The sequence below is a fragment of the Zonotrichia albicollis genome, chromosome 6 (genome assembly GCF_047830755.1).
Source record: "Zonotrichia albicollis isolate bZonAlb1 chromosome 6, bZonAlb1.hap1, whole genome shotgun sequence".
In the NCBI taxonomy this organism is placed as follows: Eukaryota; Metazoa; Chordata; class Aves; order Passeriformes; family Passerellidae; genus Zonotrichia; species Zonotrichia albicollis.
Genome location: NC_133824.1, coordinates 44,693,846 through 44,720,893, shown reverse-complemented (window position 1 = coordinate 44,720,893; position 27,048 = coordinate 44,693,846). Strand labels below are relative to the sequence as shown.

At 40.9% G+C, this 27,048-nt stretch overlaps 1 protein-coding gene across 7 annotated transcripts in view; it reads left to right on the top strand.

Annotated features, from left to right (window-relative positions):
- Positions 1-27,048, top strand: part of DENND2B (DENN domain containing 2B) — a 153,931-nt gene that overhangs the window by 51,992 nt on the left and 74,891 nt on the right. For 6 of the 7 annotated variants that reach the window (XM_074543409.1, XM_026793134.2, XM_026793133.2 and 3 more), the window contains one exon: positions 14,152-14,256. In XM_074543409.1, coding sequence (XP_074399510.1) covers positions 14,177-14,256 — 80 coding nt within the window. In that variant the 5' untranslated portion in view covers positions 14,152-14,176. Of the gene's footprint in view, positions 1-6,163; positions 6,183-14,151; positions 14,257-27,048 lie in introns of those variants that run through there. The other variant, XM_074543410.1, reaches the window with a different exon arrangement.

Genomic DNA, 27,048 nt, shown 5'->3' with positions numbered 1-27,048 from the left:
TGCCCAAAGAGAACTTTAATTTTCACCCCCACAACAGCCTCTAACAAACACCAAAATCCCATGTTTTGCCCAGGGGCTCAGAGAGTACTCAGTGAGACTCAAATTGCTTGGCTAATCTGAACAGGGCTGTTGGACCCCTTCAATCAAAGTCAACATTTCTTTTCCCCTTCCCAGTTCCTTGCAGAGAAGAGTATTTCTAATTTAGTCTTTGTTTCTCCTTAGATGGTTGAGTTTCCAGGTGGCTTGGTAAGTCAGGCAGTAGTAATAATAGAGGCTTTGCAGTATGTGGTGCTAGATAAAATAAAATAACAATCAAAAGTAGATAAAGTTTATGTGAAACAAGTAAAACTCTTGACTAAATTAGAACTGATTAAACACTTTTTACCTTGGTTTACCTTGACCTTATCACTGAATTTTTCAGACAGCTTGCTGTCTTAAGTCTTCTGTATGATCTGTGGACATCAAAGCAATCTTGTCTAACAACACAATGATTAATGGGGTTTGGCTGAAGCAGGGTAGCTTTGAAGGAAAATATTTGGCTGGCAAATAGTTTTTACTTCTTCCAATAGAAAAAGAAAATTATTTCTTAAAATGTATTTGCTTTTCCTTAACATGGGTAAAGTACCTTGCTGACAGTGTTTTGAAAGACTTCTGTAATACTTTTAATGATATTGTTATGGTGCTTCCTCATGTGGACTTTTGGCTCTGTTTTTTTGTCTATTTTCATTGGGCATTCACTTGTGGAATTAGTCTGAGAATGTGCTGTATTGAATGACATACACTGAAAGTCTCCCTCTTTTCTTGTAAGAAACAAGATTCCTTTTGCAACCTGAAAGCCTCTTTGTGTGTGGCAGGAGGGAAATACCTTTGAGAAACATGAAGCTCAGTAGATGCTCTCTTGAAGGCACCTGTGCAGCCATCCCCTGGACTGACTGCTGAGTTTAATACTTTTGTGTTGAATGAATTGTCTGCTTAAAGCAGCACTCAAAATTAATGCTCATTCTAGCACTTGTGCAGCACCATGAAATACACAAGATGCAGAAGAAACGACTCTTCCTTCCCCACAAATTATGTGTAGGGGAAGGATGGATTGATTAAACTCAGTGCAGTGAAACAAAGTGCTGGGTACATCACTGTGCGTTGACTCACCTTTAGTCACAGATTTAAATGTGGTACTGTCATGTAAGAGTATGGCCAGAGTGGGATCTGAAAGGACTCACTGTCAGCAGCCTGTTGAGTTTCAAATATGTTATTCATATGATTCTTTCCTCCCTCCAGCTCTTTCCACAAATTGGAAAGGCTTTATTTCAGTTTATAAATGCCATTTCCCCATTGTTCATGCCCACAGATATTTTCCATGCCCAACTATCCGTCCTCCCAAGAAAAGAAATCCTGACCCTATAAAAGAAGCCATGTGGAATGATCCTTTGAGGAGAAAGTCTAAAGTGGCACAATATTGGATTTGCCATCTGCAAAGTTTCAACAGCTGGTATTCCTCTGTTGCGTATCTGTGGGTGGGGACATGGGGCACAGAGCAGAAAATGAGTGGGGTGTGGTTGCATTTCCAAAGAACTCTCATTTTTTGTGTTGTGGCTCCAGCTTTCCCATTAAAACTGGAAGGGCCAAAGCTCCCTTCTTTGAGAACTGAATGGAGTAGTTTCTTGATGTTTTGCTACAGCATGAGGTGAATTTATCACACACACAGAGACTCCAACCTCATTGGCTTTTTGATGAAAAATCTGGTCAGAGTTGAGATAATGCAGTTGTCTGAAAGAGCAGAGATAATACCTTGAAGCTGCCATAAAATTAAACTGCAGTTTGAAAAAAAGCCCTCAAACTTCAAGCCATTTTCTGACATGTGTTTTCTTTAGTGCCTCACCTAGAACACAGCTACTGTGAAGAATCAGCCACAGTGAATTTCATGTTTGTCACACCTTTTATGTTCCCTAGGATCAGAAAAAAGCTTCTTAACATGACTTTTGCATCTAAAACATAGGATGAAGAAAACTTGTTACACATGGATGTCCCACCATGCATTCTTCTTTAGGTTAAATAGGAGAATATTTGTCTGGGGAAAATGAGGTAGGAGTTTGGATATTAAGTAATAGGCACAGACTAGAAGACAGAGGCAGTTTTTCCATCAGGAAGCTTCAGGAATTTATGCTTTGTAGGAACCTGTGAATCCTGGTGCATTTATAACACCTACAAATTTCAACACAATTTATCAGACCATCTCATCCCTAAATGGTCAGATGAGTAGCTAGTCACAAAAGGTATTTGAACTGGATTCATAATCTTATAAATATTTACCTTTTGGAGTTGTAAAAAGCATTTTTTGTTGTAGCAGGGTGGAATTTTCTGTCAGTCAGCTTTTGTCCACTGTGCACAGGTACAATTTTATTTGCCTCTATAATACAAATCACCTTCCTGGGACCACAAAAATGTCCATAGGTATTTACCTACCTTTTGGAACATTAGGACTGAATTTTGAGTGAACTGTGGCCAAGTCCGTGGTACCAATTGGAAACCACAGGGAATCTGGCAATGCAGGCTTCATGCCAGACAAAACTGTTTAGTATCTCTCTTGAATGTTTTGATTTGTTCATTAATCAAACACAAGTGAAAATACATTCACAGGAAGCTGATACTGAAGAGTTTCTGTGTAATTGATTTTTTTTTCCTTAAAAGATTTATTTCTTTTGTCATGATGGAATTTTTAGTAGCAAAGTGTTGTTTATATACCCTGTGTTTACTTTATTCTGCTCAATTTACTTACTGGAGAAGAAGTTTTATTTGTGAAGTTTTATATCAGATTGTGCAGTACATCTATCTGTAACAATGTCTATTTGTAGATGCGCATTTTAAAATTCTGGTAGTGGGAAGATAAGTGTGCATGCACCTGAACTGAAGGAGGAACAGTGACAGGAGTATGAAACAGAAGAAGTCCGAGCTATAATTTCCTTTCTGGTATACTCTATGAACAGTAGCAAAGGAGTGTCTGAAACTAGAGTTAAAGTGAGAACTGCATAAGCATAAACTCTATGAAAGCAGAACAGAGTTGTAGTGCTCCCTTTCACTAAATGAACTGTGTTATCAGAGAATAAGCTGAGTTGGAAGGGTTGCATGAGGAGCATGGAGTCCAGCTCCTGGCCCTGCACAGGACACCACAAAAGTCACACCAGGTGCTTGAGGCCATTGCCCAAATTCTTCTTGAGCTCTGTCAGGCTTGCTGCTGTGACCACTGCCCTGGGGAGCCTGTTCTAGTGCCCAAAGATCTCTTGAGTGAAGAACCTTTTCCTAATATCAAGCCAAAACTTTTCCCGACACAACTTCAGGCTGTTCTATAGTTGATCACAGCAAAATCTGCTTTGACATTTTTGTTGTGAGTAGACAGGTCCATTTCTGGAGGTCTGGTTGATGCAGAGTTATTGTCTACAGTAACCACACTTCAAAAGAAACAATAAAAGTATTTTTATTTAGGGAGCAGATCCAAATTGAACTTCTGCTGCATTCAGCTTAAAACCATAGGAAAGAAGAAAAGAAAGATGAATTCCAGCTTTAGTGCCAGTGCCACTCTAAAGCTTGCTCAAATATGGACTCCCATGAGATGGGGAAAGTTTGAGTCAAACTCTGCTGTGGGCTCACTCATGTTCCAAGTAAGAGAGCATGTGTGTTCAGATAATAGATATTATACCCTGGCCTTGTTGTGAAGAAGATATTTCCATATGGGTGCTATACCAAATTTACCCTACTGTGTGTGGAATGCTTTCTGCTTGGCAAAAGGCCAAAACATTCCCTGCAAGGGAGAAGGGGCTGAAATTTTATCTGATCAGAGTGTTAATCTGTGTCCCTTAGGCTTATCTTGTGGCTGTTTCTGTGCTGCAAGGGCAATGCTACATATGCCTTTTCAATGAGATCATTGCAAAATCAAATTGCTATTAAATTATATTTTGCTCACAGTTTTGAACTGAGCTAAAGTAGGAGCACCAGTGTTAAACCTTTGAGTAGGAATGCTGATACTGGAGCAACATTCCAAATGCTGTCTGGATAAAATTAATGATTTCACACAAATATTTCAAGTTAAGGTTACATGTTTCAATATTGTTAAACATAAGTGGTAGCACATTATGGCTCTGCAGCCAACCTGCAAACAAGAAATGGGACCCTATTCCTGCACACACTGGCTACTTGTTATTCCTGGACACATCCAGCTGACTGCAAGGGCGTGGGATCACATTTTCTACCTGACACGTTTCTGAGGCTATGCTCTCCCGTGCCCTCTCTGGCATTACAGATGTTCAGACTTGGATTGCAAGCAGAGAAGTGGGATTTGGGAAGCTTGGGAGCATTCTTCACAGGCCTGTGTGATGAGGGCAGTGCTTGTCTGACAGCCCCTGTGGGTCTCTCTCTCTCCAATCTGAGAATAAAGCAGGTCAGGCTGTAATGCTCCTCTGTGTCAGGTTTACTCCTGCTCTGTGGGCTGTGAAGAAAGATTGTTCCCTGAGCAGAACTCTCCAGCACAGTGGGTCTATTCAAGCCTGCATCTGGGAAGATAGTTAGTGCCTTCATTTGTGAAATTCCTATCATAGAAGTGTGAGTTCTTTGCAACAGCGGCTGGTCTCTTGAGAAGGCTCCAACATGTCATGTACACAGCTGCATGTAAATCATTTTCATAAAAGGAAAGAAAAGAAGCTCTTTCAAATCATCAAATACCATCTCCCAGCATGTGAAGGTTTAAAAGATATGTGATACATTCACAGTTTGTTTGTGGATTTGTTTCTGTTTGCCTCCTCCTAAACCCCTGCGGTTCCCTCCTGCCACTCTGGATGTAGAGCGTATGGTAACAGAGCTAGAGTTTCTGTGGCTGCTGCTGGGTTTTCTATCTCTGCTGGGAAGGGCTGCTGCTGCAGAAATCCTCAACAGAAACTCCACTGGCAGAAGCCACTGTCCAGAGTGGTTTGGTGGCTGCAATCAGCTCCAGTGGGTGGATGGGGAGGTGTTTCCCTGCCTCCTCCTACAAGGAATGTTAAAACAGGTTTAAGTGTTTCCAGTTGTTTCTCTGGCTAGTGGTTGGAGGCCTGATGAAAGGTGATTTATAACACTTTTGCTTGTGGTAGTTTGTTGAAACTTTCCTTTCATGCAGATGGCAAAGGTCAGTGCTGTGGGAGCTGAACCCTTTCCTTGGGAAAAGCGCCTCTGCTGATGGCTGTGGATACCTGTGCCCGAGCCATGGGTGGGAAGGCATTCTCTTCAACTCACAATCACCTTGTGATAGTAAGGGAAGAAAGCTTATTTACATGGTTGCTATAAAGCCAAGGGATATCACTGAGGACCATGATATCATGTAATTTTCAATACATCCAGTTTTTCATCATTTTGTCTTATAAAAATGTCCTTTCTAGGAAGAAACAGTTCCTTCTCTCTTGGCTCTTACTGGCATTTTTTACATTTGTGAAGGGCGGCTCTTGAAATTCCTTATGTTTCTTCTACTGGCTTTTCAGTGTAGATTCACACTTTCCTTTTTTTTTCTTTTTGGTTTTAGTGTGGAAGAGTGAAATTCCAGCAAGGCTGACTTAGTGAAAACTGAATTAGTGTTGATGGCTGGAGAGAAATGTAACTTGATCTTCTGTCTCCAGTGCTTGAATCAGGAACTGAAATAATTGTTCTAAGACTCTGGTCAAGTTGCCAGAAAATGGAGCAGTGCTTCTGCCAGATGGTCACCGCAGAAGTGCCAGACATTCCTCCCCTCTCTGAGCTTGCAAGTGTGTGTGTTTGAGGAGGAAAATACACCCAGGCAGCAGGGAACTGAAGTGCTTTTCTCCCTGAGATGCCTGCTGAGTGTGCTGTGGGCAGCACCCACAAGGATAGCAGGGTGTGGTGGCTGGTGAGGGGATGCAGGCAAAAAGGCTTGGGCACAGGAGATGTCTCTGTTGAGTGGTGACATTAGTCACTCTGTCACAGGGCTTGGCAGGCAATACGAGGTAAATCCACCAGAAATGAGGCTGCAGGGCCAGTCCTACAGCAAGAGAGGCGAGTTCAGTGCCTGAAGGAATTGTGGCTCACTGGAAGGGATGGTGTTGCCTGTCAACTGCTGAGCCCAGCTGTGCTGGTTAATGATTGTTGCCTTTAACTGAAACCACGGTGCACTACTACAGCCCTGCCTTGTAGGAGCTGCTGGTGCCGTAAGTCTTATTTTTTTCTGTATTAGAAAACTGTGTTCTTTGGAGATATTGAAGTGTCTTGGACTTTTTTCCTCCATGCCCCATTTTTGTTGCTATAGCTACTATAATTTTCATTAACAAAGAGAATAAGTAGTTTGCTGTGCATAGTTTGTTACTGTCATTCTGCTATATTGTCATTCTGCCAATATTCTCTCAGTGATTTCTTTTTCCTCCAATCTCCCTTAGAACCAATTTTGTAAAGAAACTGCAGGAACTTGTGAGTTGCAACTCTCCTGCTGCAATCACTGCAGGGCTGTTTGTGAGGGGGGGGTGAGGCTTCTACCCATGAATCAGGGACTCAAAAACGTGAATTTAGATTTGAGCTTGTGTGTTGAATGAGCAGCTATGCACACCCTGAGCACTTCTCACTCTTATGGACTTGCACCTGCTTTGCAGGACTGCAGCAATTTCTCTCTCTTTCTGTGAAGTCTCATGTCAGTACTGCAGATTCATTTTTCTTGAAGTATCTTCAGAAAAATTCCAAGTTTATTCCATGAGGAGGATTTTAGGCATGGAATGAAAACATCCTGGAGCATGAGGAAAAGTGGGCTGCTTTCTCTGGGGGACACAGATTGTGTTCCTAGTGTGGAGGGGAAGAAGGAGGCTGTATTTCTCTTCCCACCTGGGGTTTCTTATAGCCCTTTCATATTTATAAAAAGTCTTCACTTTCTGGTTTCCCATTTGTGTTTTTCTCATACTATGTTAGCTATCCTTCACCTCACCTTTGCTCTATCAGTCTTGAACTCTTCTGATGCTTGTCTGGACCTCACCCCTCCTCTCTGCTGCTTCTTTTGCATACATCCTCTATTTCAGCAGCTAGGAGGGAAGTTGGGATTCAGTGATTTTTCTGGCTCCATGTTTCTCTCTGATAATCCTTTATTTAGTTGTCTGAGGTGGCAACTGAGGCAGGGTGTGGACACACCTTTCAGTCAGGCTGCTCACACCTCATTGCAGTTTATCATCCTGGGAGCACAGGGGACTTGGGTTTGCTTCTTTTGGCTTGGGACATGTAGAGTGTGAAGGAGAGGGAGGTGGTAGCCAAGGTGTTCATAGACATGAAGGGAACCTGAATCAGAAAGCCACTGTGCATGAGAGAGCTGCTCATTGCCTCAAATCAGGCCAGTTTTAAGCCTCCATCTTTGGTACAGCAGTGATATTTGGAGATTTGGATAGATTCCTGAGGTAGCAGGAAAAATAGGAGCACCTTTGAGAAAATGGGCCATTGAGCCAGATGCCAGAATGTGGGTGGTGGGCTTTAATCTCTGGCACTGAATTTGCAGATCTTACCTCTAAACAGGTTTCCTAAGATTGGCTGAAATCCACGTCAGAGCTCCAACACAGCTCGGAGCTTCTGCATCCTGCAGATGTTGCTTTAAGTGCAAGAACATAATTTCTAAATGTAAACAGATACCTTCCTGAAAGGTTCCTGCACAAATCCCTAATACAAACAATGGACTTAGCTGCCATCCCATTTGTTGCTGCTAATGCCTGTGTCCAGGTTCACTTCTGGATGTACTTTGGATACAGGGGAATTAAGATCTTCTCTAGGGGAATTAAAATCTTTTGTGTGCCTTTCTACAGATTCCCTGGGTAACTGCCAAGAGCTAAAGAGACAGACCCAATGTTGTTCTCATAGCTTTGTACAAGCCAAGACAACTTTGGCCAGTGTTTTCCACTTACATCCCTGAGGTCTCCAGCCCATACCTCATCCTCCCAGGGTGCTTTTATATCGTCATATTGAGACAGTCCATGCAGATAAATAGTTTCTTCACTGGAAGAATAGCACTTCCAGCTTGGGTATCATGGACAGGACCTGCTTCTGGGAGGCACTGGCTCAGAACAGTCACTAACACACAGTGATCTAACCACAAGGACATTCATGGTATCACTGCAGGTCACCTCTTGACCTTACTGAGGTATCCAAAGATGTTTGCCCTTCCTCCCATCAAGTGTCATTAAAACACTTTGCAAGGCCTATAACTGCTAATAATTTTACAATTCTTACTCTAGCAGGGCTCTGAGAGGGAGCCACATGTGCCTGACAGTCAGGAAGGGAGGTGTGCTGACAATTCTGGGCACAGCAGCTTGCTCTCTAGGATAGCTGTGACCTGCGTTCTGCCGCAGATGATGCTCTAACAAATCAAAACCTCCATCAGTTGCCAAGCCAGGATGTTTCTCAGCTGTCTGGCAGACTTTGTCAGTCAGCCTTGGTGTGAGGAGGGCTCAGTCATGGGTGTCAGCTCAACTGGGAAGTTGCTGCTAAGACTTACTAAGACTTTTGTCTTTGTTTGTTCACTCTGTGAATTGCATTGGGATGTTTTTAGAGACTGGTCACACCCTGTGGGAAATACCAAAGGACATTTTCTCATCTCTCTCTATTTTCTCATTTATTGTATCCTTTGTGACACAAGAGATATTAATGAAAAAGAATCTTTGTTCCTCAAAGCTACCCAACTCTCATTCCTTAGCAAATTTATAATTTGGTTTTTGTGTCACAAAAAACAATTAATTATTGTGCAAATGGTGTTGATGTCACCATTAGAACATTATGACTTCATGGAGGAGTAATGAACAGGAACAGGTGAGCTCCTGAGACTTAAATGGGGTTGTTTTTATGCAAAAATCTTGAGAATGAAGGGAGCGAACAAAAGAAGAATAATACAAAATAATTGTGATGTATGTTGGGCATAGTTTCTAAGTAGGCCCTTTCTACCCTGGTATCTCAAATCAAGATATTTAAGCTTGAAATTGTCAATGTATTTTTTAAAACCCAGACCTTTTCTTTAGCCTACACAGGGAAAGACTAATTTCTGATTCAGTAACAGACACGTTTTCTGTTCATGCCTCCTTCTCTAAACGTTTTCTTCCTTGATTTTCATGTTGTTTTCCTTCCAGTTTGAAAGCTGTGGTCGCCCTAGGATTGCTAAGGGTAATGGAGGAGCTTAGCCCTAAATTCTTGCCTAGTTCAGGCATTTGGTTTGGACTGCAGAGTATTTCAAGTGAGGTCTGTTCTCTCCACCAGGTATTGCCCGCTTTCAAATAAGGAAAGAGGGAAGAATAACTTGAGAGAAGATAAATGAAGTAAGAAGATAAAGCAGGATGAGGAAGACAGAACAAAGGCACAAAATAGGAAAGAGCAAAAACATCAGAAAAGGGAAAAGCATTTTAGGCAGCAGAAAAACAGGAAAGGAGGGTGAACGGTGCATGGGGAGCTGTTTTTGCTTTAGTCAGAGTGCCTGGGGGAGGTAACTTTCCCCTCCAGTAGGTGCTGTAACATCAGTTTCCCAGTAGCACCAGCTCAGTTTGGTGGGGACTGAAGTGCTGAGAGGGTGGTTTGGGCATTGCAAGGGTCAATGGCAGCCAAGTTCACCACTCCTGCTGGTTATGGTGGGGAGTTTGTGCTAGAATTCAAGTTGCCACCTAGCTGTGAAAGCTTAGCAGAGAGACTCGTCACTGACTTGTTTGAAAACAGGCTGTGGATTATAGGGAGAGAAATTTTGGATGAGACTGTGGAGTTAATCCCACTCCAGAGGACAGGTATTCCTGATGGAGTCTGATAACCATGTTCTCAGGAGTCTCTGCAGGTGCCCTCTCAAGGCAGGAATCTTTAAACATTTTATTGGGCTTTCCAGTTGATCAGAACTGACGTGGTTCTGGAAGGACACAATTATCTGTTTTAATGGAAGGGAGTAGGCAAATTGCCACAAAGCAGGCTGTAACTCCTAAACAAAAGTTCAGCTGTACTACACCTCTTGGCATGTGGGCAAGCTCCCTCAAAGCACTGAGAAAAGCAAATTAATGTGTTAATCTAACTTATTAATGGCTAAAGCCATTCTGTTGCAGCTACTGTTAAGAGAAAAATAAGTAGACACATCAATTATTATAAATATATTTATGAAAGTCTGTATTTATTGTAGTTTTTCAAAAACATGAGTTTGTTTTAGCAGCCTGTAGTTCTTCCCTGTTATGACTTCCTGTTATGCCTCCAGGTCTCTGCCCTATGGGGCTGACCAAAGGAGTAGTATTTTCCCATATTTTCCAGATTCTAGATTAGTGGAATTTCAAGGGGAAGGTAATCTGCATGAAAAACTCAATCAGAACTCAAGATCTCAAGTAGATTGCAAGACACAGTGATAATGCCTTGGAAGAGGGCTTGGGAACCTACATTCAGAGGCACCCTTCTGAAGTCATCAGAGACCACATGTAAACTCTTCTTCTGGGTTCAATGATATTCACCTTCCACAGAAGGAGAGGAAGGAATCAGTTCTTGGAATGTGCTAACTGATGGACACTATGTATTAGAAAGCAGGAGGCTTTCTTGAAGCTATAAAGCAATTTAGGCATTCTGTGCTGCCTTGACTTTCCAGGTGCTTGCTCCAAGCCTCACTTCTCAACCCACTCCCATTCACAGCTTTTAGTGAAAAAAACCCAAACTTCCACTTTTTCAGTGACTGAGAGTGGGTGCTTCCAAAGTGTTGGGATGCTTTAGGAAATTCAGAATAATTTTAAACTGCAGAGGGGAGGAGCAGAGGGTTTGCCCCTCCCCTGCTAACACCTGTTAATGGAATTAGGCATTCAGTGGTGCTGTACTGTTCATTGGCCCAAAGTGTGATGGCTTTCAGTGCCCCATTAAAATCTCCAAGCTACAGTTTAATTTAAAAAGTGTAAGTGTACCATAAACAGGGGGGAAGATGGTCCATAAGGAATATTCTGTCATTGGAGCTTCTTGCAATGATAAAGATCTCTTAGGAAACATCCACTTTGCAGCAGCCCTTTTTAGTCTGGATGCTGAACCTTGCCTGGCATGAGCAGCAGATCCCATGTTGCCATCACCTAATTTCTCATATCTGCCTGTCATCTTTATTTTTTGATCCTGATAAATGGTTTGTGGAGGCTTCAGGCAAAATTGATATAATGATTCTACCATTTGGGCTCATTAAATTGCCAATTTGAGAGCTATCCTGTGAAATTAGTAAAACCAGGTCTGGAGCAAAGCACAAATTATGGCTAAGTAAGGATTTCAGAGGAATTCTTTACATTTACAAATAAAACTGAATTCTGCATTTTTAGACTAGGTTTGTTAGATGGTTTATGAGACAATGCAGAATTTGTGTGACATGATTATTTTTGGATTTGTTTTTAACAGTATGTCACAATACTTGAGAGATTTTGGTTTCCATTGCTTTGTGAAGAATAATTTGCAAATAGTGTAATGTGGAATGCTCTCACCCAAGCCCAAGGGATGTGATTCTGACCCTACAAAGGTTCAAGAAACTTGCAGGCTGTCAGACTCATTTGAAGGCTATAAAATAACTTTCTATATAAAAATGACATTTACTTTAGGTTTTCTCTCTTGTTTCTTTGTCTCGGTTTTATTTTTTTCCCTTTATTTTTGGGATGCAGTGGTGGATGGCGGGGGTGAGGTTTTTGGGATGATATAAGTCTTTCCTTACAGGCACCTCTGTAAATGACTGAACACTTTTCTGCCCCATTCATGTTGTTTGCATTTTTTCCTGCATATGCTGGGATGATACCAGCATCACTTGCATTAAAATAGTCATCCAAAATAAGCTTTAAAGGAAAATAGAAAAGTCAGTTGATATCACCATATATATCATAGTCTCAGCTGCATGGGAATGAGCACACTTACAAATCAGTAAATTTGACATATCTTGAGAAATTGTCTTTAGGAACTCAATTTATCATCAGTTGAAAGCAAACCACTTTGTTCTACTTGACATTTAAGGAGGCTTTGAAATGTAACATTTAAATAATCACTCCTTTTGAATGTTGAGGATGATGATTTTACCAAGCTTTGACATACTTTTCTTCCTTCCTCCCTTTCTGTTTTTTGGGTTTGGGAAAAGTGGACTCTCAAAACCAGCAGCACAAAAGCACACTGTATTTTTTTAATGTGTCAGTTCAGTCTCCCATCTTTTTGAGGGTCTCTTCAGCTTATTTTTGTCTTGAGCAAAAAGCAAATCTTGGAAAATTAATGTTACACATGCATGCTAACAGCTATTGTTCTCCTTACTCTCTTATTTTTCTCACATTAAGTGCTAATAAGTGATTTAGATTTAACACAGTAAAAGCATTGAACTGGTGTGTGGAAAACATTAAAAAAACTGCTTACTCTCTGTGGAATGTACAGTCCTAGAAAGCTTGGCCAGCATTAGCAGGCTGCCTTTTTTGTCCCAAGCAATCCCTTTTCCAATCGGAACAGGCAGTTCTGTAACAGTCCTGTAATCTTGATAATGTAACGCTAACAATAACAATGAGACACTGGAGGAATTTAGGGAGCTTCGGTGTAGAAAAAATGTTACCAACCAGGGGGGAAAAAAATCTCTGCTTAATCTGGGAAAATTGATACAAAGCAACGGAGAAGGACAAGTAGACCTGGAGTCTGTGGTCAGCAGGATTTACTCTGCCTCTAGAGCTGCAGTCTGCAGATTTTCTGACTGTGTTTGTGGCAGAATTGCTTGGAATTAAGTGGTTTAGAGAATGTCCTTTGACTGTGATAGATCTGTTAGTACAGGGATTTTTGTGTGTTGTTAGCCCCCAGCTTGTTTTGCAGCATCACATTACAGTGGCTTCTCAAGCACTGGACTTCCTGTGGGTTTGAGTAAACAAGAAGTTTCGTAACACTCCTCTTTTTTGCATTAGCTGTGCTGTTAATGGTTGTAAAAATTGGTAGTTCTGGTCAGACCCTGGGTGGCAGTGCTGTAAACCATGGTAGATATTTTAGTTTATAAACTAAGCAGCGTGTCAGAAACCACCCAGACTGGTGCCAGTAGAGCCACAGAATCCTTCAAAAATGACTCCTGTAGCATCAGGTGGAGTAAATACTGTTCCTTTTCTTTCTCAAGGGACTCTGCTGGCATTTTAGGAATCTTATCACGACACAAAAATACATTCCTCCCTCATTTTGCAAAATATTTCTCAGGAGATTACAATGACAGAAGAAATGGCCACTAAGAGCTGTGCTTTACACTGGGATATAGTCAATGGAGGGGCTAATGATGTCCCAATTAAATTAGGGATTCCTGCTTTTGCATCCCTTGGGTGACATCCTGGCCTTTCCTCATATCATCATGTTCTTCCTTCAGTCACAGCATGACATTGCTGTTAAGAGAGCAGAATGAAGGCAGGATAAATCATGGTACTGGGCTGTTTCTTTGCCAGTGTGCAGCAATGTCACAGAAGTGAGACCCATCTTTTGGGCACACGACTTTATACACAGGGCTGAAAATAAGTTCACTGCTTTTGGGATTACCAAATAGTTAAAAAACAGCTAGGAATTGATAAAGATTCTTTATATTACCTGAGGTTTTATAAGTATCCTAAGACAGCTTTACTTAAAGAATCTCGAGGCCAAAAGAGAAAAATGCTTGTGATATTTTTATATCACAATCAGATTTGAAAGTTATATTCAAAATTTCATCAGTGAATAAATTTCACTATTAGAATATATTTCCATAATAGAGTTGCACTTTAAAGGTGAGAAAGCTTTTTTTACTCCTTGGGATATCTGTGGTGTGGTCAAATTTCCAGTCACAGCTATGGTATTTGCAAGTATCACACAGTGCTGTTGCTGGGATTTCCACATACTCTGATGGATGGAAGAACGACACCAAACCTGTGATCTTTTGTGAACTTGATATCAAGCTCTGTTCATCAGACAGGCCGGCACCTGAAGCACACACCTACTTCTCATAAGTTATTTCCATTTATAGCACTGGGCTGTGATAAACTTGGCTGTGGATGTGCAATAGCAGCAGTAGAGGGTTTTGTTTTTCAGGATCATCACTACCCTGATTGAATTTCATAGAATGAAAAGCAACCTGGAGTTCTACCTTTACACAGAATAGTAGTTCAAGGAGTTAATTGTCTTTTGGGCTTGCTGAAGCTTAATTGACTTTTCTTCTCACAGATATCCACATTTCTAGAAAGCAGAAATGACCATGACTGCCAACAAGAACAGCAGTGTCAACAGCAGAGCTGGAGGGAGTAAAGTGCCTCAGGACACTCTGGATAGGTAAGTGGAGAACTGCAGGATTTGCAGATTTTGAGTAAAGTTTGTCTGTGTTTGGAACAAGGTGTCTGTTCCAGGGTAAGCAACCTCTATTCTGACAGAAAGAGAGCTTTGCTGGGCTGAGGGGAGTTTTTTGTAGGGAGTGGAGGACCCAGGTTATGAAGAAAGGTTTCTTATTGAACAATTTCTGCTCATGGGCTGGCTATGATGGGAGTGATTGCAAGGAAGCACCTGTGTGGAAGGTGCTGTATAGATAGCAGAAATTTTGGGCTGAATTCCTCAGCCATGTGATGGCATGCCAGCTCTCCTGCACTGCCAATGTCCAGTTGGTATTTTGTGTTGGTTTGTGTCACATTTCCTCTGCTGTTCTGCCTTCACAAACCACGGTCAGACCGTCTCCTGTTGCAAGTCAGGCAGCGGGTGGGAAACGACTGAATGTAAAATATAGAGCTCATCTCTGCTGCTTTGCTTATTTGTTCTTTCTGTAGCATTAAAATAATTTGCAAAGTGGTCTACCTTTGTAATTCACAGTTAGGGGAAAGGCTACACTTTTTAAAATGTGCAGTCAAAGAAAGATGCAGACAATCAGCATCCATTCTCTTTTTTCATTAAGTATATTATGCTGTGGTAGAGCTCAGCAGAGGTGGGCTCCATATCCTGGTACACTTGCCAGTTTGTGTGTTTGCCATCTCCTAGTACAAAATAGTAAAAAGATAAAATAATGAGGGCTAGGGGGACTTAAGGAATTTCTAGAGAGATATTAATATATAGACATTAATAACAGTTCCCTAATGATCTCTGGAGTTCTCAAGTTGTTTATTGTCCTTCCACCAGTGCAGACAGATTGGTGCTGGGAACTTGGGTCTAGACTTTGGCAAACTTTGGACAAGTCTCTTATTTCAAAATAATTTCCATTCTGAATAGCTTAGAAAGTACTGTGGGATACTAAGTTATTTGATAGTAACTGTCAAATAAACTGTCTTTCCTTATCATCATCATCATCATCTGTTTCAATTAGAATTTTTCAGGAAGAGATTTTTCCAAGTACAAGTAAGAGCCTGAAGCTAAGGACTATCTTTAGGTGCACTTGCTCCACAAGGGATGAGATGAATAGGTGGTCATGCTTCATTTCTCCATCCATTATTTTGCCTTATGTAATCTTCACCTGTCTCTGAGAAAGCCTGCAAGAGGATGTTATCTGAGCCAACCATGAGCATTCTTCCTTTGAGTCAGACTGTAAATCAGTGTTGTAAGTGCTGGCATTATAAAAGTTTCAAGCTTGCAAAACTTATTGTAAACATGTTCAAAGATTCACTTAAACCGAACAGTCTCTGTCTCTATTTATTGTGGGATTTGACTGGGCATTGGGAAACCTGCAAATGTACTTCATAATGTGACAGTAGTTAGTTTCAGTTAGTGCTGATACTGGTGTAACAGGTGTAGCAGTCTCCTGGTTGCTAAGATATATTTTTAAGAGTTATTTTCTTGTCAGTCTTAGTTTTGGTGGGGTTTATTGTTTCAAGATTGTTCATTTGATAGTCTTAAAGGTATTTTCCAACATCAGTGATTCTGCGATTCTAAGATGCAAGGTGTGATTGAGGGATATGGTGACATCGGCTGATTCAACATTTTGTGATTCCTTATAGGTCAGAAGCAAAGGTCAGTAAAGGCTCTAGAAGTCTTTCTAATTACTTTGGCTGTGATTCAGATCTCTATAGATCAGATTGAAATTTTAATAATAAAAATCCTCAGTGGAAAGAAGGTGCCTCCAAGTAAACATCCATACAGCTGCATGCTTTGCAGGCATTAAGATTCTTGCAGTAACTAAAATTCCCTTGGTCCTCACCAGCGTGGGAATTAATTGTCATGAATCACCAGAGCCATTTTTCCACCAGAGTTGTTTGAATGGCACCTCAGGAAATGAGGGAAAGACAGAGAACAGAGCAAGGACATTATTTGGGAGGATAACTGTGAGTTTCACCTGAGAATCTGGTTGTGGGCTTCATGGGTTTCTGCTGTGAGCACAGGAGGGGAAAAAGAACTCTTGGATCTGAAGCAAGTGAAGTGTTTTAAACAAAAGCATGCTAATGCATTTTTAAAGGTATTTGAAGTTCATTCACCCCTTGTTAAAATCTGAGATTTTTGTGTGTGTTAGGAGAGAAAACTTGACTGTGTTCTGAATGGGAAAATTGTAGAATGACAAGGGTGGTTGAAGGTAGGAAACATTTTCACCACAAGACAAGAGTAGATTTATTGTGACTCTTCATCCTAGAAAGGAGATTGAAGGGTGAAGAGGAGTATCTGAAATGAGATATAAAACAGAGATGATAAATAGGGAAAAAATACTCTTTCCATTTAAGAACTAATGCAAATCCAATGAAACCAGAAGACAACAGGCTGAGAATCAGTTGAAAAGAAGGCATTTTTCAGCAGCATGTTTTTAAACCATTAAACTTACTCTTATGTGATGCTGCAATCAGACAAATCCATGGAAGAAAAATCTTCCAAAGCCTTTAGTCACAGAAATAAAATCTGAGTCAACAGACTTAAGCTGGTTAAGTTGTGCTGCACGTTCTTGTTCTCTTCTCCAGGCACCTGCTAACTCTCATGGTCAGTGACTGAACCTTGGACCAGGAATGCTTTTTTGGTCCAAGCCAGAGGGAACATTCTGATGTTGTTTGGAACAAGAGTCAGTTACAGGAAGCAAATTGGAGAAATAGCAGAAGGGTTGTTATGCTTACAAAAGGAGACTCTGGCTTTCAGTGAGCTTCCAGAGTACAACTTTAATCCTTCCTTGTGAGTCACTGAGGTGAATGCCAAGGAATGGAGGGATAGGAGAGCACCTTGTGTGTAGCTGGAAGTGACTTCTTAGCAATTTTGGCAGGAAGCAGCTCTGTGAAATCTTCTTAATCCTTCAGAAGAGGACAAAGGAGCCCATAGTATGATTGCAGCTAGTGCACAACAACAACCGTGTTGCATCAAATGAGTTTGATTACACTATAGTTATGAGGATCAGTGTAACTCTGAGGAAACCTTAGGAGAACAGAAGTCATAGAAAGGCATAGTGGTGTTTGTAGGTCTCTCTCCTTACAATGTGGCTTGCTTTCCCTCAGCAAATGATTTCATGTTTATCTGGAGTATTTTCGTTTTATCAGAAACTCTATTTGTTATTAGGTATTTGTCCAAAACTTGTGTTTTCTCCAGTGCAAACAAAGATAAATGTAGAAATGGCACTACCGTCTTTGACTTAAAAATCACCTCTACACTGTACTGTATTAAAACAGGGCAATAATCATGTCTATGAAGTCATGCTCTAGTTAGCAAAATGCAGCTTTCACACTTGTAGGCTGTGTAATATAACAGATAGAAGGAGTAAAAAAAAATCCTGAACAAAAGATTTACATATTAATACATCATTATATCTTAAAATTGCAGCTTAGTTTGAGATGCTAAATGCAACAAGAACCAGTCCAGAGATTAAAAACATTTAGAGTTGTGTGGCTACATAACCTGTGTAAATTATTCTTAAAGTCTTTGCCTCTGGCTAGTATGCCATCTCTTAACTGTGCATCTCAAGGCATTTTATACACTTGAGCCTTCTCAAATGCTGCAGAAACTGAAGCACAGGAAGGGTTTGTTTTTAGAGGACCCCGTTGTTCAATTTTTTATCAGAGTTTATTGCCTGAGGCATAAATAACATCAGATTTTCAAGATACAGAGTTCTTCCAGTATATTTGTAAGCATCAGAATTTCTCTTTGCCTGTAAAATGTGGTGTGCCTTATGTGCAGGGTGTGCCTTGTGTATGGGTCCCAACTTGGAGAACAGAAGAGGGCTTTGGAAAGCTCAAAAACATTTTAGAAAAATAATTACAATGAACAAAAATTAAGTTTTCTGCAGGTAAATTTTTTACTAGCGTGGTGATTTTGGTAGAATATATAGAGAGACTATTGTGATGAGCAAGAACAAACACTCGAACTTTCAAATTTAGTGTCCCTGAGTTTGATTTGGGAAGATAGCCAAGGCAGAAAACAGCCCTGATTCCAGTTGTGGAAAAGGACTGTGTCTGAGGAAAACTGTTCTCAGAGGCTTTGTGCCCAAGGGAAGCTGTGCCACTGCAATCACAGGTGTTTTGTCACAGTCTAGATTTTGTGATGTGGATTGTTGTCTTTCCACCCAAGCTCCACAGGAAGGGTGGTGTCCTCACCAGAGGATATTGGTGGAGGATGTTCTCCAGCTGAGCAATCATGATTTATTGGCACAATAAACTGGTGGTGCTGATGTCAGGGGGTGCCATAGCAAGATGCCAGAGATTTGTGCAAAAAAGGGTTACATCTGCAATTTGCCAGGAGCACCAAGTTACAAAATGTCTATTCAAAAAAGGCTCATAAAACTTCTTTCTAAGTACTTTTAGTTGAATCTTTGAACCAAATACACTCTTACTTAATTAAAACTGCACTCTGCTATCATGAGTTGGATCTTTCTTCTTGCTTGGGAAGAACTGAGCTGAGTACCCACAAACTGCTAAATACAGGCTTTCGTTTTTATCTCTCAGCAGCGTGTGAGGACATTCATGATGTCACTGAGAGTTTGTCACCCCCATTAGCCACAGCTGCTGAGACATGTTAGCACTGGCTTTGTGGCTCAGAACTTTTTCCTTCTCCAGAATTTAAGTTAATAGGACAGAAATCTAATTGGTGGAGCTACCTTACCTCTTGTGAAGAGAATAGAGAAGCACCACAGAGTCTGGACTAATGTAACTAGAGACACCCCAGGAATGTTTCAGGTGGATTGTTTATGATTCTGTAAGTATCAAATAAAAGAATGACTTAGATTTCTTAACCCAGTAAGCCCATGGGTTGGTTACTAGGAATACTGTTTTGGGTTGGTTTCCTCTCTCCATCATGTACACAAGTCCCTGCTCAGCCATTTCACATGCATGCCAAGGTCCTGTGTTTTATTACTGTGTTTCTCTCAAGGCAGAAACAATCTTAGAAAAGTCGTAGAAACTAAGAAAACTTCTAGAAAAATTTTAGTTGAAGGAAGACTTCATGCCTGTGCTTCAGCCTTAAAACCCTGAGATGTGTGATCATTTCCAAAATCAGTCATACTTAAGCCAAGCTCATTCAGTTTTATATCAAATGTATTTATTTATTTTAAAGTGAAATTAATTCTTCGTCCACATTACTAAATCCAACTAAAATACTTTGTTTCCCTTGAAAGGATTATGTGGTTATGGGCTGGGCACAAGTCTAGAAATATTTTGCCTTAGGAATTGACACCTCCAGAATTCTTAAGTAAAAGAATGTGCAGATACATCCAGTGCTGGAGTTAAGCAGTGCTCTGGTGTCAGGGCTTGAGTAGGGCTGGCAGTTTTTTTGCTCTGCTGGCTTGTCCTTAGAGTGCTTTATTCTCTTCCCTTTCTACAGTAAATTTTTCATTTCAAAGATAATCTCATTTCTCGAGGAAAACTCATCTGCTTGGGGAGAAGATTCGTCTTCAGAGAGGGTGCAGGACATGTCTCTCATTTAGAGACATCCCTTCATGGATGCAAATGTGGGGCCTTTTTTTTGTGTTATCAGATGTGTAACAATTCTTATTCATTCAATCCTTCTGCTACTTCTAATACAAGAAAAAATAATGCAAATTTTCAAGTGCTCCTCAGCTCTATGTTGAACTGTAGGAACTGCCCAAATTTATTGTCAGGTCATTCATGCAGATGTGATCCAGTCTGCCTGCACTGACAATGAATTTTCCTGTGACTAATGCAGAAGAGTTGTGTTCACATCCAGGGTGGATGACTTCAGGGGCAGAAAGGGGAGGACAGCACTGAACAACTCCCTCACCATTTGTTACAGAGCCTTGGGAGGGAGATAACTCTGCATCCACCACAGTGGAGCCCTGGTCCTACTGTAAAAACATTATTGCCAGTAAGATAAACAAAATGTAATTAATTGCATTCATGTATTTCATGTGAATATAAATTTAAAGACCGTGAGATTATTTTTTTTTTTACATACCCTGAGTTTTCAGATTAGAGAGCATTGAGAAGAATGCAATACCTTAAAAATCAAAAGATGCATCTTCAGCTCTGTGTTGCTCTAAAGCAATGAGGTTTTGATCTTATTTGTAATTCTAATGTATGCAATTTTCCCACTAATTTTTGCATGGTTGCCATTGTCTTAGCACATTTATGGTAAAGTATTTTCTCATCTCTTACTCTTTCCTTGCTTAAGATGTGGAAGTATTGCTGTGAGTAATAGAAAAGCTGCTTGTTTCCCTTGTGGATGGCTGCATTTCAATTACAGGTGAAAGGCTCTATTTTAATTAAAGGTGAAAGGTGCTCTCTGCCTGGGCTTACACTTAGTACACAGGAAGAGGGAAGACAGCAGGTCTAGAAGTGGTTGCTGGCTGTTTACAACTTTTGACATTTGTGCATGGTTTGGAAGGTTAGTGGATACTGTTTTGTGCATATTTGGGCGTGCAGGTTTTATCTGAGGGCCCTGAGGAGGAAGGACTGAGAGCAGCTTGAAAAGGAGAGTCAGTTGCATATGCCTAAAGCAGGAAGCCAAGGCATTTTTTCATTTTTATTTTAAAATAAAAAATTCTGTTGCCCCATCAGTTGTGGGGTGGCCTGGGCTAAAACATGTCCCAGTTTTTCTAGCCAGAGCAGCCATCAGGGGCTTTGTTAAAGCAAGAGGCCAGTGGTGTGAGTTAAGCTCACACGGTTTCAGCAAGTCCCAGCCTCTCCCCCCTGCCTGGGCTGGGACCTCTCCCTCAGCTGTGGGAGATCTCCTGGCTCAAGGAGGGCTCAAGGCAATGAGGCACTCCACACTGAACTGCTGAGATGGATTTTCCTGCCAAAAGCATTTGCCTACTGCTCAGAAGTACTAGTGAGAACATTTATTAGCTCTTTATGAATTTGTGAGAAGGAAAAAACCAAATCCCCTGTAGAAAATGTTTGTTAACTCAGAAGAGAACCAAGTTTTAATATTTTGACAGTGAGCTTGAGAACAGGAAGAGTAGTGATTTAATAAAATTCCAAGACTAAGCAATATGCTCAGTTATTGGAGCTGTGATGAAACACAGCTTAAAAAAATTTGTTTAAACCACTGAGATTTAGAAAACCATATAAATAAACTTCAGCCAAATAATGATGAAAACTGAATAACTGATATGAAATCTATTAGCAAATACTGTACCCTTTCCTTTACCAGCAGAAACAGCCTGAAACATGCAGCTGACAAATTTTCAGCAGCTCAGTTCCCAGCAGTGCAGAGTTTCATTTGGTTCAGCAGGGAATAGAGCTATGGGTTACCCTGTGAGACTGGAGGTGCATTTGGGACACGAAACTCTGGCAGCTCAGCTCTGAACTGGGCCATGGGAGGTGGGAAGGCCATCAGGAACAGAAACATTTGCAGTGGGAAGGAGTCACAGTGCTGGTTGAGATGACCCTGAGGCTGGGAAGGGTTTGAATGCAGGCTTTGACAGTCCTGCTGATTTCCGACGGTTGGGGCGCGATGTTCCCCTCCCTCACTGGGCACTGACCCCGGCCTGGCAGAGCTGAGCCTGCTGCAGCCTCTGCAAGTCCCTCAGCAGGGCTGCAGAAACACTCTGGTGAGCACAGTGCTCTACAGACACGAGAGGAATGGTTTGTGAGACAAGGTGACAGCTTCTAGTTAGACCAAGAGAGAACTGGAGAGGTGGATCTGCTTCTGGATACATCCTTTGGGCTTCCTCAAACAGTGGGGAATTTTGCTATTCCATTTCTATTGCTGGCTGCTTTGTTTCACTTTAGTTTTAAAAGTCCATTCAGGAAGAATGTGCTTGCCAGTCAAAAAAATAACTTTTTCTTAGCTGGAAATTTTATCTATATCTCCCTCCCATTTGCATAGGTTCCTAGGAAAACACCCCAACAAACCCTAAAATTTTGATTGGATTTTGCTTCATAAAGCTTCAGATCAAGTTGACTTTATTATTACTTAAAGGCTATAGGAATGTTGTGAATTCCTTCCCATTGTGATTTAATTCTCATTACACTTTGAATGCTTTATGTTTTTATATTAAGCAAATCATAGCTTATCATTAAAATTACCTTTTCTCTTCTATTAAGGTTAATATTTGCCAAAACCACTGGAAACTAAAAAATTTAAAAGAGAAACTAAGAAGTCTTTAAAAAACAGAGTTCTAGGTGAGAGGTTACACTAAAGAAGCATTTTAAATGCAACTATTACAGTATGAAGACTGCAATATTGCAATAGTGTACAATATTGCCCTACTTAGACTAACACTGCAATCCTTATTTGTTTAATCACTATATTTACAATAAGGTGCTCAGGGGTACTAAGATCTGAAATAAACTTAGATATTTTTACAGGAAATTATTACAAGAGCTTGATTTTGGAAATGTTTCTGATATCTTTCTAGTGCCTTTACTGCACTGAACTGTAGTGAATAGAAGCAATGAGGAAGACACATGTTAAAACATCCACAGGAGTCCCCACCTGTGCAGTATCAGAGAATCAGAGCTCAAGTTTTATGTGAATTTGTTTTTTGTGTGACCATAAGAAGTGAGGCTGAAGTCCTCAGGGAGTAGGGCATAGTAGTCATGTGCATAACATTTTTGCATTATAATGCCAATATTTCAGTTTTTCTGGAATGAAACTCTATTGCTTTATGGACCATGGGACCATGGGAGATGCTGCCAATCTCACTGAAAAGACCATAAAAGATGAAAGTGATAAGCATTGCAAATGATTTTTCATGTTCTGTGAATATCTGTCCATTTAGGAGCGAAGACACATCTCTTTACACTTGAGCTCTTGAAAAGCCACCAGTGTGGGAGAACAATTTCCATTCTATGCCCTAATCAGTCTGGATTTGAATCAGTGGCTTAGAAATGAAAGAGTCTGTGTTGTCTTAATCAGTTTCTTGCACTGGTTATCCTAAAAGGATATTTTCCACTTGTGCAGAGAACAACATTAAAAGAAGACATAGCAGAGTTTTTCAAGATTGAATTTGAAAGGAAGATCTGAATGTATTAAGATAGATAATATATGTTTCTCCCCTGCCTGACAAAAACCAAAACATTTGCCTGGGAAAACAAAGCAAGAAGTGCACAGACAGCACCCTCACAGGCTTCATCCTGTAAATATCCTAGCCACTATTCACCAGGCAGTATTGTGTGAAGAAACTGGGAATTAGCTCAGTGCTTGATTCAGTCTCCACACTGAGCATCACCTTCAGTCCTCACACTTGACAGCAAATGGTCTTTAAAAGCAAAAAAAGCTGTAAGCATTTTTCTTCAAGCAGGAAAACAGGGGCCAATGGAAATACACAGGTAGCATCCATATTATTAAAATATATACCTGCAAAAATGCCCAGTGTTCCTGGGAGACTTTTTTGAATTGTGGTTTTGTCACAATTCCCATCATGCACTCTAAAGTTATTTCCATTCTGGCCAGGTCCTGTGTATAGAACTGGCAGTGTGTCACAAGGCAATGTGTCACATTCCCTTGGCACCAGGGATCCCTGGAGCTGTTGAGCAGCAGGCATCTGGTAGGATGGGCTTCAGTGCTGAAACCACAACTAAATATAACCATTGTAACAGATATGCTATTCCCAATAACTAAAAAACACTGAAAAAATTGATTTATTGAGTCGAACCATAAAATTCTATTGTAGTCAATGGGAATGTCAGTTCCTGTAAGATTTTTTTGAGAGCCTAAATATTCTTATTTTTATTAACCAGAGAGGAAAATTTTGTCCAGAGCATCCATATGTTGTTCCTGAAGCTATTTGTTAAAGCGCTATTTTTGTAATGGAAATATTTTATGATTAGCATATTAATGATGAGCTTTATTGCCAATATGTGTTAGTATTTTATTGTGAGGGAGCTGTAGTAAATTGCTGAAGTATATGAGAAGTATTAATTTGTTTTCTTCTCTCTCCTTAGTTATAGAAAGAAAATGCAAGGTCTGTAAAACAGGCTTATGTCAACATAGGTGATCCACAACACTGTGGTTGTAGAACAAGTATGGTTTTTGGCAAACAATAGCAGCTAATAGATGGAAATGGTATTTTTCATTTTGGATTCCTAGGATAAACCCATCATGCATCACAATTTCCTAAAAGCAAGCTTTTTCCAGGTAGCAACATAACTATTTGGCTGTAAAACCAGAATTCATTGCAGTGGCAGAAAGGCTTTGTGATTCAAATTCGGCTAGCTAGAAGCTCAGGAGGTGCTTTTAGCAGCCAGTGCAGGCAGACAGGTGGGCTGATGGTACAGGGGGCTTCAGTGCTGGGCTGGGCAGTGTTGGTGACACTCAGGTGTGGGTTAATCCTCCTGTTGTCACAGTGTGGATGTCTCCAGCTGACTCACACATTTTATTCTGCAATGGGACACTCACCCTGACTCACCCTGGCAGTGGGGCCTGAAGAGGAGCTGTCAGTGCACATAACCTAACAAATACCCAGTAATGACACTGCTCCCACACCAGACCTCTGCCCCCTCGGTTTGTGCTGGGGTGGGAAGCCACTTTATGTCAACACAGGCAGAGGGGAGATGGCAGGCAGCCTGTGGCCCTTTGTTGGCAGGGACCTGAAAGGGTTTGAATGTGGATTTTTAACCTCTCCCTTTCCTGTCAAACAGCACTGTCACCTGTGTGGGCTTCAAGATAGGGGCTGAGCCTGGCAGGCTTGCTGTGTGTGTGGTTTGGTCCCTGACACAGCTTCTATGATTTCTTTAGCATCAGGCAGCCTCACTTCAGAGCTTCAGGAATGAATTGCAAACTGTTGCTTCCTATAACTTTAAAATACAAATTCAATTTTTGTGGGCTACCAAGAGCAAACTTCTGGCTTGCCAGATTTCCCACACACCGGTGCCTTCAAAGCCAACACGTGTGTCTGCAGAGAAAGGCTTTGCTCCTGTTTTGTTAAAGATTAACAGCAGTTTCCTCCCCTTAAGCACACAAAGGGACAGAGGTTTGACAAACCCTCTCAGTGTGTCATTTGCTGCCTGACAAGTGAAGCAGGCAGTGCTCAGGGAGCACAGAGGCTATGGCAAAGCACGGACTGAGAATTCCTGCACCTCCATTCTGCATCTCCCCAGGAGGGAAGAGCTCCTGAGTAAGTCTGGGTGTGCTGAAGCGATGGCAGTGGGTGGGCAGCTGTGTGCTTGTCGGAGGCATGAGGGGAGGAAACAACACAGCAGAAGGGAAGAGCATGAAGTGCCACAGCACTGAATTCCTTAGTGTCCTTTCCCACAACCAATTTTGCAGGAGATGAACTGTCTACTGACAGGCAGGAATTCAACAGCAACCTTCTGCTTACTGAAAGCAGCTAGAACAGTAGCTTTAATTTCCAGAGTTTGCAGTTCTGATATAGGAGAAGTGACTTTGTAGGATTAAAACTCATTTTAAAGCCCTTCGCTTCCCTTCCTCCCTCTAACTCTCTTGCTCTCAGGCAGAACCTCATCTCTAAAGCTAAATGCCTTTTTCTTGTCTTGAGATTCCTTTTTATCCTCTTTAATTCTTAAAGGTGATTATTAAGTTATGCAGCACTGTTCATACCCATGCTAAGCTAAACTTGTTTTTATTGTACAGAAAGTGCTGGTCCATTAGAGAGCGATCATAGTTGTTTATACTTAGGCTGAATATGCCTTACAATGACTGTACTTTTCTAACTGCTGAGATGAAAACACAGCATTAAATGAGGTGCTGCTGGCACACTTTTGTGTGTTGTATTGGTTTTGATGCCTGGTTTCAGGTCTTGGGTTTTTGTGGCATTTTTTAAAATATACTTTCTGTGAAATGTGCTTTCTTGGCTATGAGATAACTTGCATTTTTTCCCCCATTGAATAAAGAGCATAAGTCACAGGCTTGTGCTTTTCAGGAAAAAAAAATTAGTATTATGGGTCCAACTCTGTGAGGTTCTGAGGGATGTAATTTAGGGTCAGAATCTGGATTTCAATTTACTGCTTCAGGTATTCATTATCTGAGACCCCATGGGTAGCTGGAAGGTGTTTGTTGTTTGTGTTGTAGTATGTCGGGAGCAAATACTTTCAGAGCTGATGAGCTTGTAAATGTTGCCTGTTGGTTTTTCTTGCTACTTTTTACACAGATGTTGGTATTGTCTCACTTGCACCATAGCATTTTTATTTTCTGGGTACTTTGCCTGGTGCTACCTATGTGGCTTCCTGTAGGGATAGGAAACTTAATTTTGTCCTGGAAGTGAAAGGATGTGTGACAGGAAAAATGTCTTCTTGCTTTTACTTGCTCTAAGTTAATGTTTAGTTGCCTTAAACTGAGCAAAACTTTCAGTTGACTGTGCAGCATTTATGTTGCAGGGCAGTGGCCACAAAATATTTTCATCCTTATGGTTATACTACATACAAATTCTCTCATAGGAAGTAAAAAGTGAAGTGAAATGTTAATACATGTTGGCCTGCTCCTTATAGAATCTAGTGTAAAACTAAATCCACAGTTTTATAAGAAGCCAAGGTCTTGTGAGAATCAAAAGCTTATAAAGGATATATAAATCCCCCAGCTATTATTCTGATTCCAAATTTAGGCTTGAGATCCCACAGCTTTTGTAGGTGTGGTGCTGAAATCTGGTCTGGGAGGCTCATTTCAGCTGGATGAGTAATGGACACATTTAAGTTACCCTTGATCACAGTGAACAAAGTCGTGGGGAGTGTCTTTCCCTGACCTAACTCTGCTCCTGTTGACAGTTATGGGCAGCAAAAGGCAGAGACAAGCCAATGTCTGAATCTTTTGGAAGATTTCCTTTAGATCATG